This window comes from Sinocyclocheilus grahami, unplaced genomic scaffold (genome assembly GCF_001515645.1).
Source record: "Sinocyclocheilus grahami isolate Dianchi unplaced genomic scaffold, SAMN03320097.WGS_v1.1 scaffold214.1, whole genome shotgun sequence".
NCBI classification, from domain to species: domain Eukaryota; kingdom Metazoa; phylum Chordata; class Actinopteri; order Cypriniformes; family Cyprinidae; genus Sinocyclocheilus; species Sinocyclocheilus grahami.
The window spans coordinates 701,726-718,493 of record NW_015505393.1 but is presented as its reverse complement, the minus strand read 5'-3'; the positions used below and the strand labels follow the sequence as shown (position 1 = coordinate 718,493).

Below are 16,768 nucleotides of genomic sequence, written 5' to 3'. Positions count from 1 at the left end.
GTCAGTCCCTAACATCTTTTTTCACAGAAAAAAAAAAAGTCATTCCAGTTTGGAACATCATGAAGGTTGAAATGATGACAATTTTTTTTTATTTTCAGGCATACTGTCCATTTAAGCTATTATTCCACATAATGCATAGGGTTTAAAACATAAAACACAGGAATGTTACTGTGACACTACCACGGTTTCTTGACTATTTACCATGTTAATAACAAATTTTTTTTGGACACGTATCATATTATTCCTTCATGTACCTTAGAGAACCATCCAAATACAGTATAAGAAAATTCCATCTGTAGCAACAATAAATGTAACAACATCAAGTCATCCATCATAAGTTAATGGAAATATTCTAAGACATTCAGAGACTTGTATTACAAATGGAAAAACTGAAACACAAACACAACATAACAATACGAGTGTTTGGTGCAGATTCACATCACAACCCTACCTGAGGTTACTCAATTTTTAGATTATACTGTAAAATTTATGCTAATGTAATGTGACCCATTTTAATAATGACTAATAATGTATCTCAGTGTCCTCCAAGGTATAGATGGATCAGAATAACAGATGAAAAACAAGAGAATTACTGAAGGGCATGTCTTTTTTTAGAGCTGATAAGGAGATGCTAAATTGCAGGGGGATTTATATCATACACAGCTGTAGCTGCTTTTCCAACAGATTCTATGAGGATTCACCCATGAGGTTGATAATTAGTAGCATATCAGCTGTGCAAGAAGATTTTGACAAAACATAACCAGATGTGATGCACAAATTATGCAAAATAGAAATGAATAATTAACATTCAGCATCTCCAAATCATGTGAGAGGAGATCAGTTTGGAACGCTGGGAAAGTATAGAAAAGCACATTTTGAAACACGTAGTTTTTATTTTCGGTAGACTATAAGAGTTCACTGCGTTACAAAAGGAATTTGAAAAATGAGCAGGCAGGATACAAAGAAATCTTGATGTTACAAAACATTGAGTCCATGAGTACAATACAGATTTCCCTCTAAATCTCTTAAACATACAGGTGTACAAATATCCAGCAGCTTTTGAAATAAAGTCTTTTGTATTGGTTTCTATGTTTATTCCATCTCGTGAAAGAACAAGGCATCTGGTGGTAAATAAATGTTTATAAAGTTAAGGTGCAATACAGACAAAGCCATATATTTAACAACTAATATACAATATCTTTTTTCGAGCTGTTTATGAAAAAAATAAAGACAATTTTCTTCTATTTTTAACTACATTAATCCCATTTTAACGAGAACAAAAGCGGTCTATATGTTAAAGGAATTATGCATTTTCCCATTTCAGTTAAGAAGAAAAGGGTGGGTATATCAGAAAAGCACATTTCTTCACATACATAAGAAGCAAAAAAACAATTGATTGATCATTTTCAGCTGAGGAGTCATAGGCTGTATGCAATTTTACATGCCTTAAATTAAATCAAACAACAGCAAATACCCACAATGCAAACACAAGCGGTACTTGCATATTATAAATATCATTATACAGTGAGACATGGATTGACCATAAAGGGATTGCATTCGTTAGTTCTAAAGCACAGTTTGCAAAAGAATTTATGAATATCACCATGTAGCCTATACCCAGCTGCCCCTACTAAATCGGTGCCATAATTCTAGAATCACTAACAGAAGGATGAACCTGAAACTGCTATTTTGATTGTAGGAGTTTATAGGAGTGCTCGGAGTATTGGCACATAAAATCATTGCAGATTTGGTGAACCATGTATAATCGTCTTCATACAATCGTTCTCTCTATAATGCATTAAAAAACCCACATTTGCTTTTAAAGGCAAGAAATGAAAGTTTAGGGTCAGTTAACCCAGAAATAAATGAAAATGGCAACAATTAATCATAATAATTGTCTCTTCAAATGAGGAACAGTATGCGTGTTTGTGCATTTTACCAAGACGACAAAAATGTTTATGGTTAGTGTGACTCATTCCATCAGCTCTAAACACCTGCCCTAAACTGCTTCATGGGTTAGTAAGTGGGAGAGAAAATGAAGTGCTTGCTTCCTATCGATTACATCTTTGTCCTGTGAAGACAAATGTCAGTCAATCTTTGCATGCCCCTTGACATCAATAGAGACGTGAGAGAAAAATACTCTCGACCTCATTTCACCATTTGGAATTCGCATTGAATATTAACGGCTGTGGAGTCAGACTTGCTGTGCAGCCTTACAGAAGGGGTTGCTGGTAGAAGGCTGCTTGTTGCTGCTGAGGTGCAGGTTGGGCTGGAGCTGACATTGGATAGGAGGTTGGAGGCAGACCAGGATTAGCGTTCTGATAGGCAGACATATCCATGCCCATGCCCATTTGTTGTGGGTAAGGGGCGGGGGCTCCGGGAGCTTGGTTTACGTATGGTGCATTCATGGGGCCGCTGCAAGAAATAAGCAATTTGCAGTTATCTAAGACTAGTTTTCCCAACACCACTATCAGAATGATACATTTTGAACAAAAGTATCTAAAAAAGGCTGTTTGCAAGTACACCACCCGGCATCATATGCTAAATCCAAAAATAGTGCCCGCTTTGCTCTAGCATGTCATACTTCCTCACAAAATATGATGTGCATTTTGTTAAATTTTTAAAGTGAAGAAGTCTAGTATTACCCCTTAATCACCAGAAAAACTGTGACTTCAGAGACACGATTACCATCTTCTTCTGAACCAGGATACAACTATTCGTTCAATTCTCAGCTGATTTTTGTATGAATGAATCTGAAGATATTATTTTATGCCTAATCTTAATTTCAATGTTTGACTATAGCCAGTGATAGAAGAAGATGCAAACACGACCCAGATGTTCTCACGATTCCAGTACATCAACTGACATCTTGTGAAGCAAAACGCTTTGTGTTTGTAGGAAACAAATCCATCAAGACATTAACTTCAAGCCATTGCTTTCAGCTAAAATCCTCAATCCATAATATTGCTTTCTAATTTTATTTTTGGGTAAACTATATTCCTTTAAACAAGAATAGTAAACTAATAAAGATGGAGAAAGGGAGCGCCCATGTGTTTGCACCTTTATACAGTCTATGGTTTGCACTCAGGCGCTGGTGTTCTCATCTTTGTCAAAATAAAAGTCCCCCTACTGACACTTATCACATAAACAGACAAATGTATCGGTCAATGTCGATAATTAAAAAAAAATGTATATCTTCCTTGGTGGGAAATCAGTGGACTAATAATACAGTTTTCTTCATTCACTGTTGATGTGGACAGGATTTGGCCGAAACGGCATATGTAGAAATTAGGGATGTACTGAAATGAAAATTCTGAGCTGAAACAGAAACCGAAAAATCTGGATGCACTTGGCCAAAATCCGAAACCGAAAATGCTTTTTAATAATTACTAAGTATTTTATTAAATAATATAAAATAATTGTATAATTAAAAGACTTTTTAATTTAACTCAATAATTTTAATGATACTGAATTTAAAAAATACAAGCCAATAAAATAACCACACTTTTATTGAAAGTAACAATAAATATGGACAGAAAATATATGAATATTAAATAACAATATATTATTTTTTATTCAGTTCTATGCAACAGAATCTAATTTAACTTAATTTTTTTAATTATCCAAATAATGTATAGTCCTTCAAAGCTATTATTATCAGAGCATGTGAGCAGAGCATAGCGTCACGAGAGGGTAGAGTCATTTTACCAGCGTTGCCCAGTATAGCTGTGCTACACCGAGTTACAGCACATTAGCGCAAACAGGAACAAGTATACTACATCAAAATCTACTGTCGGCGTGTTATTTGAGCGGTGCATGATTGTAAAGTGCTTTGGGTGTACAGCAATACACAATAAAACACTATATATATCCCTCATTCATTCATTCATTCATACATACATACATACATACATGAGTGGAGCGTTCGCATGGGCCATGAACAACTCAAAGGAATGCACATTCATAGAGCGGAATATTGAGCGGAGCATCATAATTATATAAATATTACAGCCGATAATTTTAGGTGGCCGAAATTTCGGTGCATCCCTAGTAGAAACATCCATATATATGCAAACAAGGCCAAAGTTGCTTCAAAATTAGAGGGACACTAACAAGATGCCTTTGGATTACCTGATGTAAGTAGGTTGTGCTGGCTGGCTGGTGGGCACTGAATTGACTGAAGCTGGAAGGGAACAGAGAGGGCCAGCTTGGTCCGTAAGACTATATCCCTGTGGAACACCAGAGGACATGTAGGCTCCAGATGGCTGATAACCCTGAGAGAAACAAGTAATGATATTCAGAAACAGAACAATGCAAAACAGAGCTGTTTGTGTCACAAAATACCATGGACTGAATTTGCACTAACTATCTATTAAAATGGCAAGGTCAACCTGCATCGTGAGAAGAGTAGGGGCTCCAGGGTAAGTGCCTTGGAGAGTCTGCATTTTGGAATATGCATTGTAAAGTGGAGCCTCATTCATTAGCTGGTTATACAGTTCCAGAGCCTCCAGCACTTTCACATTCAGCTCGGACAACTCTGAGTGCTTCCTGCAGGAATGAGAGAGAGATGTTTTTCCTCAAATGCAAAGACTGGAAAACAGCCAACCTAAATTTGGGATAAGTTTTGATTTCAACAAACCTGTCGATCTCTTGTAATTTCTCATCAATCATTGGGTTCATCTTTTCACAAGCATCTAAAAAAGAACAAAACAATAGATTCAATGATCTTTTGTACAATGTAACATTTGACAATAGAAATGTTTAAATGTGATAAAACACTGTGATGATGCGCTATTAACATCGTAAATCTAGCAAAGTTTTGTATATTTTCATTTTAAAAATGTAATTTACATTTATAACACTATACTTTGCATTTTATTACCATGGCAGTAAATTGCAGAAAACTGCATGCTGTGTGTGTATGTCGTTCTAACACAACGTATGAGGAAATGACAGCAAATTTGACATTTTTTTTCTTTTCTGACCAAAGTAATCAATCTCTCAAAATTGTTTTTCTCTTTTGGAAAGTCATAGAAATGCTATTGTGTTTTTTTTTCTTTTGCTACTGAAGCAACTGGGAATGCAAAACTATATTTCACCACTATAGAAGTTTATCCAACTATGACGAATTCTGCTTTTAGGAAGCCTGGAAACGTGAAAACGGTCCATAAGAACAAAGTATACTGTAGAGCCATGTAATGACGTGATATAAAATTACTTGTATTGTCTTTTTTTGTTCATATGTCCCTTTCTTACACATAAATGTAATCGACATTAAACATGAGCAACACATGAAGGGCTTTCCTGGTACCTTCTAATGTGACCAACTCTGGGCTGTCAGGTGAGGCATCTGCAGGGTCTGTGTTCTGGAGCAGGTACAAAGTTTTGTCCATCTTCTCCTATAGAGAACAGAGTCAATGATCAACATAAGACAAGAGAACTTCACCAAGAGCCCATTGATCATATCAATTACATTTCTCCAGATAAGTGGAGATGTGTGGCCAAAGATCAATCAGCACTCGCCTCATCTATATACACAGGCTCAGGCTCAGCTTTGACTTCAACAATGGGCTCCTCTGGAACTACTGTCTTCTCTACATACATCACTATAAGAAAAATAATTCAGGAGATCTGCATGTGCACTCTTAATATAAAAATGCAGTATTCCTGCACAAAAATCCAGGTTATAAAGTGTATTACCAGGGTCTGGTTCATCATTCAGTTTGGTGGTGACAAAGTTTGATGGAAAGAGGCCTACTCCTCGATGATTCTCTCCTTTCCACCAGTTTGGATCACTGTTGGATAACAGCAACATTATTTCTCAATGGACAACTGATATGGGTCATGGGAATTTTTTTTTAATGAAACACAAAATAGTTTAAACTTCAATATTGATTGTGAAATTGATCAAATTGATTAAAATAATGTCCTTCAACAATCAGTTTACCTGTCATCAAGAATGATCACAAGCTCTCCAGCCTTAAAAGTGAGCTCATTGTCTTCAGCCGCTTCAAAATCATAGAGGGCGCGCACTTTACGTGACTCTTTTCCTCCATTGGTGTTGTAGGGTGGATCAGCTATCATGGTAAGAGGTCGTGTCTCTGCCTGCTGTTTCTGCTCCTGTAAGGACAGCTCAATGGCTGCAACAAGCAAAATAAAAACACTTATTGTCTAGGTAAAGAGGACTATAGTTACAGTGACTCCACAGTTAGAGTGTCAAATAATTTTTTATGATGCTTCGGCAGGACCCCAAAAACATTTATCCGATATAAATAAACCATAACAACAAATAATGATATGAAAGTATGTTAGCATGAAGAGCCTTCACCTTTGGCCAGATCATCATCATCAACGGTTTTGCTGGTGGCAGAAGTGCTGTTGGGCTTTGTGCTGGAGCTCTGCAATTAGAGATCACATAATAACACATCAGAACTGATTTGCAAAAAAGTCATTTTATCTATATAAATTCTATATATAAAATCAATCGATCAATTAAATTCAATTTTACATACATAAATATATATATATATATATATATATATATATATATATATATATATTTATTTAAGAACACAGAACTATAACGCCATCTATGGGTGTGCTATATATTTAAAAAAAATAGCAGCAAAAACACTGATACCAATCAGATAGAGTTAACCACTGACTCCGTCCCACAAACCATTTACATAAGTAAGTTTTTGAGAAAACATGTATATGATGACCTTTGAGTGACACAGTAAAGTCTTGTGACCTATTTTATGTTGTCGGTACTCAACAGCTACAGAAATGTTTACATGCACTTGTCCTTTAGTCAAACAAAATGGTGTGACAACGATATAATAAAGAATAAGTGAATAAATGAAGAACGAAGAAGAATTGAAATCTTATGGTCCGTGAGGGCAGTATGGCAAATATGTGACAGGAAATTCCATTCTGTCTCAAGTTTACACCTATGGTTTACACACATGCTTTAGCATTCCAGATGCACTCGGCTGATTTATTCGCCTCTAACCTAAATGGCTAAAGTGTTGTCAGATATGTCATTTGAGAAACAGTGGTCACGTTTAGTCACATGATTAATTCATAAACCATCTCTCATACAGAGGTGGCTGACTATTGTTTATTAACTTTTAATGTTAAAAGTTTAAATAATTAAAAACAACACATGGCCTTTTTCAAAGATTGACCAAACAAAACAGTAAAAATAATTTAAAGTTATTAAGAGTAATATTGTTAAATATTATTACAGTTTAAAAGAACCGTTTTCTATTTTACAAAGTATTTTTTTTCAGTGATGGCAAAGCTGATTTAGCTGGAGATATTACTCCAGTTTTCAGTCTCACGTGATCCTTCAGAAATCGTTCTAATATGCCAATTTCTTGATATGTGCTTATTATTAATGTTGAAAACAGCTACGTAATATTTCGTGAAAACGGTGATACTTTTTTTTCAGGATTCTTTGATGAATAGAAAGTTCAAAAAACAGCATTTATTTCAAATAGAAATCTTTGGTAATATTATACATGTCACTATTAATTAAATGAATGTCCTTGCCGAATAAAATGATTAATATCCCTCCAAAAAATAATTACAATAATAATAACAATAATGAAATCTTAATGACCCCAAACTTTTGAATGGAATTGCAACTGTACGATATACAGTTATTATACATTAATTCATAAATTAAACCAACTACAACAAACATACATGTACAAAAATATTTTCCTCCATTTTAAAATGCAAACATTTGACAATATTAAGCACAGAAACTCTAAAAGAACATTGCAGTGACCTACACTGCAGACATGGCATGACAAGGAGGTGACACAGATACATCTGTCACAGATTTCTGTGACCTACTAATACAGGAAATACAAACAGAATAACTAATGATCTACACAAAATTAGGATGTAAAAAGTTATCGCTATGAAGGTAAACCCAGCCAAATTACACGGTCACATACAGTATCTTGGCCAAGTACCAACGGCTGCTGTCTGTTCATCAGCATTTGTGTTTATGGACAGTTGACATCACACCGTGAGATCCAACAGGATCACGTTATTAGTTGATAGTAGAAATACCTGGGGGTTTGCGGTGGGAAAGGACACTCCGTCTTCTTTGAGGGACTTGATGGTGGCACTGATGAGACTCAGTTGCGGGTCTTTCTGGAACTCTTCGGCCCACTCCACCATCAGAGCCTTGAGTTTCTCAGCAACCTTTGGGTGAGCCTGAGGAGAAGACAATGAGGATGGCAGACATTATCAACAGTATTTGCCTTACAGGGGTCATATGATGCGATTTCAATTTTTCCTTTCTCTTTGGAGTCTTACAAGCTCTTGGTGCATAATGAAGATCTGTAAAGTTGCAAAGACTAAAGTCTCAAATCCAAAGAGATATTCTTTATAAAAGTTAAGAGTCAGCCACGCCTACCTAAAATGGCTCGTTCTAACATGCCCCCACATATCTACCTCACTATGTGGAAATATTAGCATAATGCTGCCCAAATATGCACGCAAAGAAAGAAGGCGTGGTTTCAGGAACACCAGTAGTGTTGATGCAGCCATGTCAGGGAGACGCTGTTTCTGGCGCTTCTGAATCAGCGACTGTATGTATGTTTTGTTATTAGTTTAAGTATTTACTATTGACTGTACAAATGCGGAGTGTTGTGCAGCGCAGAGTAACGCGTCGTGTGTGTGTGTGTGTGTGTGTGTGTGTGAGGGGAACAGGGTCACATCACAGGAGAGTGAACTGCCTGTCAGAAATCATAGCACGTCAGCTGTCTTAACCGCGGCTTGTGTACTGCATCATCACTGTGTCTGTCACGCGACTCTGTTGCCCTTTCGCTTGAACTGATGGTAAAACTAACGACATTATTAACTGTCTTTACTTTGAAAGCTGAAGCTCGCGATTATGGTAAGGGGCGTTACATTTCCGACACGTGCTTGTGGTGTTCGGCAAATCACAATGCACTGGGTCAGCTGGCCAATCAGAGCAGACTCCGCTTGTCAAAGGAGGGGGCTTTGTTGAAAACGGCGTGTTTGAGAGAGGCGGGGCATAGAGGACCTACAATAATGTGCAGTATTTGAAAAATAATATGTTTTTTGAACATTAAAGCATGTCAACATATTCTGTTACACCAAATACACAAAATAATGATCTTTAAAAAAAGCATCATATGACCCCTTTAATGTATGCAATTACAATATAATTTATACAGTGAGCTGAAGTTCCTTACCCTGTTTAACACACTACGAACTTCACTGGCAAACTCCCGTGAGCAGATTTCTAGGTGAAAGATTTTTCCACTGTTTGAAACGCAGGCACCCAACAACTAAACAGGGAAAATACAGCAATATTTCAGCAACCATTATTTGCACAAAAAAACCTTTCATGATCAATAAATTTCCAAGACCTTTCCTGTTAATTGTAAATTGTGGATATGTTTAAAAAATTTTTTGATTCAGACTGATTTGCTAATCCATGAACAGGTAAATTCAAATGTATATTGAATAAAAGATATTTCCATGACTTTTCCAAGCTAAGACAATTGTATTTAAAATCTTCCTGATACTTCCAGGATTTCTATGACAATTTAAGAACAATTTTCTACACAAACAGTGATTGCACACCTGTAACAATTCTATAACTGTTTGTTTATACTTCAAATGTGTGTAAATGAAATGTAGATACAAAATAAAGATTAATAATAATTACAATAAAAACATTATTATTGTTATTGTCATTACTGAACGCTTGCAACATTTCTATTTCTATTAGATTATCTGTACAATTATTATTATTACAACATATTCACCAATTTAAAAAAAAGAGCATATCTACCCAGTTTATTTCCTTGTAATAGCCATGTAATACATTTTTGTAAAGATACAGCCAGATGAGAAAGAAGGTATCTAAAAATAGAGCGAGACATCTTTGCAGGCTGAGATGTTGGTGAGTCAGAGTGGGAGCCCACAAAAATGCCTGTCACTTCCAGACGCGCTCTGGAGTTTTTAAAGCTTTTACAGCTTTAGTTTTTCTACCCCAGTTTAGTGCGCAGTGACTATTTGCATGCCATACACAGGTTATTTTTCCCAAGAACATTAACACTGTGATAACTAATATGATCATTTACTAAACTCTACAATGGGAACTGAAGATGAAGAGTGAAGAGCTCACCGTTAATGCATGCATGGCTACATGAGGGACCTTGTGGTTCACACGCTTCATGACTGACCTGAGACAATCCTTTGCACTATGACAGAAAAAAGGGAAAATGACAATAAGGGGCATGAAAATATTTATATTAGGGAGTGACGCACTGTTTTTTTTAGATAAAAATTAATAAAATAAAATAAAAATAAAATAATAGAAATAAATATCAAACAAAATGTATCTATATAAGAAGACAAAGAATGCATACAAGCAACATTAATGTTATTAATTGTTACTAAAATAAGCATTGAAAACATAGTTGGGAGAAACTCACCCATTGGGAGTTGTCCCGACCCGGTCACAGATATCCATAATGAGGCCCCAGTCCTCTGATGTGTTCGTTTCACTAGTTGCTTTCTCTGAAAATGCGAAGGAATGAGCATTCATACAAACAAATTCAAATGATACTCTCAAAACAATGATCTCAAACACACAATACTGAATAGAACAATTAGTATATATACAAATATATATATATAAAAAAAAACATAATAATAATAATAATTAGGGATGCACGATATATCGGCCACCATATCGGTATCGGCCGATAAATGTTCATTTTTTCTGTTATCGGTATCGGCCAAAATTTTCATATCGGTGCATCCCTAATAATAATAATAATAAAAATGAAACAAGTGTGAATATGATCAGATTTACATCCAAGGTATTATTTTAATAAATATTTAGTAAGCAAGAGGCTTATATGCATGCTCTTAAACAGACAAAGTTGCCTGTTTTGCCTGTTATTTTGCATATCCAGCTTGTCTCAACATGCACAACAAGCATTTCTATGATAACCCACTAGTATAGATTATTTGACCCCTCCTTCAAGAATAAAACAACTGGGTGCATTTGAATGACTAACTCTTAATGACGACAGGGAAATTTGCATTGCAACATCCAGCAAAGTACAGCTTGAAATAAAATGACCAATACTCGAGTGCTTTAAACTCCTCCACAGAGGAACACACAGTGTCACAAGTTCATACACACTAAGCTCTCAAAGGACAAAACTATGAAAAGAACACTGTACATGCTATTGTGTGTTACTTTTGACAAATGAACTCCCGATACTCACTCATGCTTACTGGAAAATTGATAAAAAAAAAAATTAAAAAAAGTATTTATTTATTGTGGAAATTTTTAAAGCTGAGCATTTTGATATAACATTGTATTAGGAAGGTAATATACTATTTCATGTATAGACGTAGATTTACGTTTTTTTTAAATTACATTACGTTTTGTTAATTAAATATATTTATTGTATTATACTATGTTATATGAATTATATTATATGGTATTGTATTGTAATTATACTATATTATTAGTAGTTAAAAGCCTATTTAAATATCACGGCATATATATAAGAAATATCTTCGAGTTAAAAAGCTTTATTTATTGAAATAATAAACATTTTGATATTGTAGTATGATGAACTCTGTACAAACAGCTCAAAAAAGTTCTTTTTGACAGACTGGAAATGTTCAGTGTTCATCTAAAAAGTTCCAGAAATGTAGAACAATATTTCAAGTATGGTGTCCGTTCTGCTTATTACGTCGGACAGCTTTAATAGTTAAATCCCGAAACATAAGACATATAAGGGATCAGACTAATAAGAGGAAATAAACACCCAAAAACAAAGATCTCGAGGATCTGACACCGAGCAGTGCGCTGCTGAATCGGCCCTGACTTGTCAATATCACATCACTTCGACAAAAACAACACTGTCAAACTCACCCACATCCTGATCGAACGGGTTTTGGCCAAATAAAGGCATTTTGAGACCTTTTCCCTATCTATTAAAGGTTCAATTCAAGCGTATTATCTACGTAAAACGATGATTTGTCGTTCTCTCATCCATTAAACTGCGTCCACTTCCACCAGTTGCTCTTCCGCAAACTTAGTACGCAAACGCAATGCCTGTCAGAAATCGCTGACGCGTCACACTAGTCAAACGATTCTAGATGTTAAGTTATATTTAGAATTTATACGAATACTACAAAAACAACCATCGAAATGATTTCATTGTTTTTTAAAAATAAATCTATATTTCCGAAAGGCATGAACGTTGAGTCATTTTAAAGACCAGTGCGTTCTGAGCACTGCCATCTAGCGACTGGAATGGATGTTTCTGAAATTTCAACTCAAATATGATCATTTATGTTTATCATGAATACAAATCGTTTTGTTGTTATTGTTAAACATGTCCGTGAATAAGCGAATCTAAACTGTAAACAGAGTAACACACAAGGCGTAATTTACACCCTGTACTCGCCAGGGGGCGCTCCATTCATAAGCGCCTTCTATGCATGTCAAGCAAGGCCACACGCCTTTATTCACCGGGGGACCATTTGGATGATCCAGTCTTTCTAATGGTAGTTCAGTCATGTCGGCACCTGCCATGGGGACCAGCAAAACAGCGCACACTGATTCCAGTAACAAGAAGAAAAAGGGACCCGGAACGCTGGCCATCGCGTATCTGGTTATTTACAACGTGGTTATGACAGCAGGGTATGAAGAAAATCAAATGCTCTTCCGTGCTCTCTGTGTTCGAGCGTGGGACCGAATGAATGGTTCGATTTCATTCATCTAACCATTAAGTTAGATTAATGAAATATTTTGAGTTTATATTGCATGATTTAACACCCTTTGTTTGAAATGAAAATAAATAAATAATAATTTGTTCCGAATATTTTGCTAATGCAATGCAACATAAATCCTATTAACGCCTGTTAAATACGCCATAAACTCTTCTGGGCTGCTGGTTGACTGCTGCATGAATGCATTGTTCATATTTGACATTTAGATGACATTAGTGGACGTACGAGTGAATTTATTGTCTTTGTTAGTTTAAATGTAGCAATAGTTCAATAGGCAGAAGCTGATGTGGTTAGACTGTGAATAGAAGTGCACTGCCCTTCCTAACCCCGAAACTCTTGCACAATTATGTCCGTTTCTGGAACGAATCGATTCGGTTAGAACCTATTCGTGTCTTAATCACTCTGGGTTTTGAGAAGGGATGTTGAAACAAATACAACATTTGGAAAAAACCCCCATATAGATTAATTTAAATAGTGATAAATGGCTATATTTGAGTAAAAACCGAGCTAGTAAAAGATTTGAGATTATTTTTGCTCTCTGTGAATTCTTTTCTGGAAAGCAATTTGTAAACATTGTTTTAAAAGATGCTAACTTATTAAAATCGATTTTTCTGCACACTGGAAACGTAAAACAAATCCTCCTAAAATCGCTTGAATAATGATTCAAATCTAAGTCCCTACTGAAGAACACAAGGCAATTATTAATAATAATCTACAATGATTGTAGATTTCAGTCCTTGTTTTCTGTTATTGAATCAGAATCAGAATGAGCTTTATTGCCAGGTATGTTTACACATACGAGGAATTTGTTTTCGTGACAGAAGCTCCACAGTGCAACAGAATGACAGTGACAGAACAAAAAAACACAGATAATAAAAAATAGAACAAGTAAAATAAGGAATAAAAATATACAAATCGACAATTGTATGTACAGGTATATAACAATAGACAGTTGTATGTACAGGTATATTATGTGCTAATTGAAATGTAGACTGAGTATGAGTGTTAGATAAATAAGTGTATGAGTGAATAAATAGTGTGTTCCACAGTTATTGTCAAGTGTTCATGAGATGGATGGCCTGAGGGAAGAAACTGTTCCTGTGTCTGGCCGTTCTGGTGCTCAGTGCTCTGTAGCGTCGACCAGATGGCAACAGTTCAAAGAGGGAGTGTGCTGGATGTGAGGGGTCCAGAGTGATTTTGCCAGCCCTTTTGCTCACTCTGGATGAGTACAGTTCTTGGAGAGAAGGGAGGGTTGTACCAATGATTCGCTCAGCAGTCCGGACTACCCTCTGAAGTCTTCTGAGGTCAGATTTGGTAGCTGAGCTGAACCAGACAGTTATTGAAGTGCAGAGGATGGATTCAATGATAGCAGAGTAGAACTGTTTCAGCAGCTCCTGTGGCAGGTTGGACTTCCTCAGCTGGCGAAGCACGTACAACCTCAATGTGAGTCAATGTGAGTGTCCCACTTCAGGTCCTGAGAGATGGTGGTGCCCAGGAACCTGAATGACTCCACTGCAGTCACAGTGCTGTCCATGATGGTGAGCAGGGGGGTTTCTCCTGAAGTCCACGGTCATCTCCACCGTTTTGCGCGTGTTGAGCTCCAGGTTGTTGAGACTGCACCAGACAGCCAGCTCTTTAACCTCCTGACTGTAAGCAGACTCGTCACCGTCCTGAATGAGGCCGATGAGTGTGGTGTCGTCTGCAAACTTCAGGAGCTTGACAGAGGGGTCTTTAGAGGTGCAGTCGTTGGTGTACAGGGAGAAGAGCAGTGGGGAGAGGACGCAGCGAGTGCTGATTATACAGTTGCTGGATGTGTATTTTCCCAGCCTCACTAGCTGCTGCCTGTCTGTCAGGAAGCTGTTGATCCACTGACAGACGGAGGTGGGCACGGAGAGTTGAGTTAGTTTGGGCAGGAGGAGGTTTGGGATGATAGTGTTAAAGGCCGAGCTGAAGTCCACGAACAGGATCCTCACATAAGTCCCTGGTCTGTCCAGATGTTGCAGAACATAATGCAGTCCCATGTTTACTGCATCGTCCACAGCCGTATTGTATTGCACTCAAACAAAGCAGATTTAATCGATTCAAATATTTTTGAGCCGAGTATGACTAGAAAAAAAAATCACTACAGACGTTTACATAACTTTTAAGACTTCATACCCTTGCTTTCCAGGCCTGGGGATGGGAGTCGTTCTTCTGCAATTGTGCTTTTTTTTTTTTTGCAATTCGGTTGACTGTAAGTGAGGAACCTGCTTTTAACCGGTTTATTAACTCGAGCTTTTCGAACCAACTGATTTACTCAAATGATTTGAGAGAGAGCAAGCACAAGAATGATTTGAACTTCTCAATGCGGCATCTGCAGTAACCAAACCGGGTTTGCTACATTTTCTCAATGTTTTGAAATATCAAAGTTCTGTTCAGAACTTTTTTTTAAATGAAAAATAAATGCTCAATAATAGAAGAATAGTTTTAACGTGGATTATTGAAACACTACAATTAGCTCAAGTCTATATTAAATGATTGTTTAACTTACTTTGTCTGTGCAGCGTCTCTCTACCATGGCGAAGCTGAGGGTTGTACTTAAGAAACAGAAACAATATGCTGTAACTTTTATGTTTTTAAGCTGATAAATCACAGGACAGCGATTACAATAATTTTCTGCACTCCTGAATGTTTCTATGTGCGCGTGATCTGTGCGAGCTTGTGTGTTGTGTGCACGTGTGCAACAATGTAGCAGCACATTAGTTTAGAGCAGAGCTTAATTACCTGTACAATAACCTGTTTAAAATGTGAATTCACCCAGTCAATATTGAGTATCCACATGCTTCAATCAAACCTGTTTGAGATATACCATCCATCGCTGTCATTATAACCTTCACCTGCTTTCTGATTTGAGTGACCGACATATCTGTTTAGCTAGCTAATGATGTTTAATGCGTGAATTTTTGATAAAATGCCGTTATATTATGGGATGTTGGCATTAATTGTGCTTGTGATGGTCCAGACTGCAATCAGGAATAGTTTGATGATGCAATTCAGTCGTTGCTTTTCAGTTAAATGTGCATTATTTGCAATTCGAAATTACAGTACAGTCCTGTGTCTTATGCGGTTTCATTTCTTGGCTTTGCTTCACTTAATTCAGTCTGATTTTAAAATACTTGCTGTTTGTTTTTGGTGATATTTATTCAGATAAAGATGATGTGCTTCTGTTAGTAACATGGTATTGATGCTCTTCTATCTTGTCTTCATTTTATACCAAGAGCTGCACATAAATGACTATGACAGATAAAATAAGTTAAAACAGAAAAGTACATATTTTGAGAAACTGGAGTGTATTCACAAGCTCTTGAATACGTTTTGCATCAGTACATGTATACAATGCACAATATATGTGCTGTAATAATAAATGCACTGTATGTATTTGAATGAAACTGTTAAAAGCCACTATTTGCCGTTAAATGCTGTGTTGTAAGAGATTTGCATGCAGTTCCACCCCTGTGTGCATTGCAGAAATGCCCTCGTCTCTCAAAGCAAGGACGCGTGGCACTACAGAGTTACTCTACGAATCTTTCCTATCTAGATGGCTGGTCATTGCTGTTGGTCTGGTTCGAGCATACCTTGCCAGAGGAAGCTACCATGGTCTTTATTACTCGATAGAGAAGCCCCTAAAATTCTTTCAGACTGGTGCCCTCCTTGAGGTGAGAGTTATGGGAGCTATATTCATGTAAATTAATTCATAATTATGAAATTATCTACTTTAAATTGTAAAATTTAGCTCACGTATTACTGTTTTTATTGTATTTTTTATCAAATAAATGTAGCCTTGATGAGCATATGAGACTTAAACTTTAAAAATATTTTGAAAAATCTTACCGTCCCATAACTTTTGAATGGTAGTGTATAAAAATAAAAACAATTATATATATATATATATATATATATATATATATATATA

At 36.4% G+C, this 16,768-nt stretch overlaps 2 protein-coding genes across 2 annotated transcripts in view; one reads left to right on the top strand and one right to left on the bottom strand.

The window, feature by feature from the left end:
• Positions 1-1,224: 1,224 nt before the first annotated feature.
• Positions 1,225-12,120, bottom strand: stam2 (signal transducing adaptor molecule (SH3 domain and ITAM motif) 2). The gene is made up of 14 exons (XM_016286677.1): positions 11,954-12,120; positions 10,491-10,575; positions 10,181-10,256; positions 9,240-9,335; positions 8,086-8,232; positions 6,329-6,398; positions 5,948-6,140; positions 5,701-5,795; positions 5,524-5,606; positions 5,312-5,399; positions 4,640-4,694; positions 4,392-4,548; positions 4,132-4,274; positions 1,225-2,415 (listed from the first exon to the last, which is right to left on the bottom strand). The coding sequence occupies exons 1-14, from the start codon at positions 11,991-11,993 to the stop codon at positions 2,214-2,216; spliced, it is 1,530 nt and encodes a 509-aa protein (XP_016142163.1). The 5' UTR covers positions 11,994-12,120; the 3' UTR covers positions 1,225-2,213.
• Positions 12,121-12,509: 389 nt separating this feature from the next.
• hacd2 (3-hydroxyacyl-CoA dehydratase 2) overlaps positions 12,510-16,768 on the top strand; it is an 8,431-nt gene continuing 4,172 nt past the window's right edge. Inside the window, exons 1-2 of the mRNA XM_016286676.1 lie at positions 12,510-12,727; positions 16,394-16,511. Of these exons, the coding sequence (XP_016142162.1) occupies positions 12,603-12,727; positions 16,394-16,511 (243 nt within the window). The 5' untranslated portion in view covers positions 12,510-12,602. The remainder of the gene's footprint in view (positions 12,728-16,393; positions 16,512-16,768) is intronic.

Coding starts and splice junctions, on each gene's coding strand:
- stam2 (XM_016286677.1), bottom strand. CDS start 11,993: ATGCCTTTATTTGGCCAAAACCCGTTCGATCAGGATGTGG. Junction 4,695..5,311: donor AGAGTTGGTCACATTAGAAG/GTACCAGGAAAG, acceptor GTTCTTTTTTAG/ATGCTTGTGAAAAGATGAAC. Junction 4,549..4,639: donor AAATTACAAGAGATCGACAG/GTTTGTTGAAAT, acceptor TCATTCCTGCAG/GAAGCACTCAGAGTTGTCCG.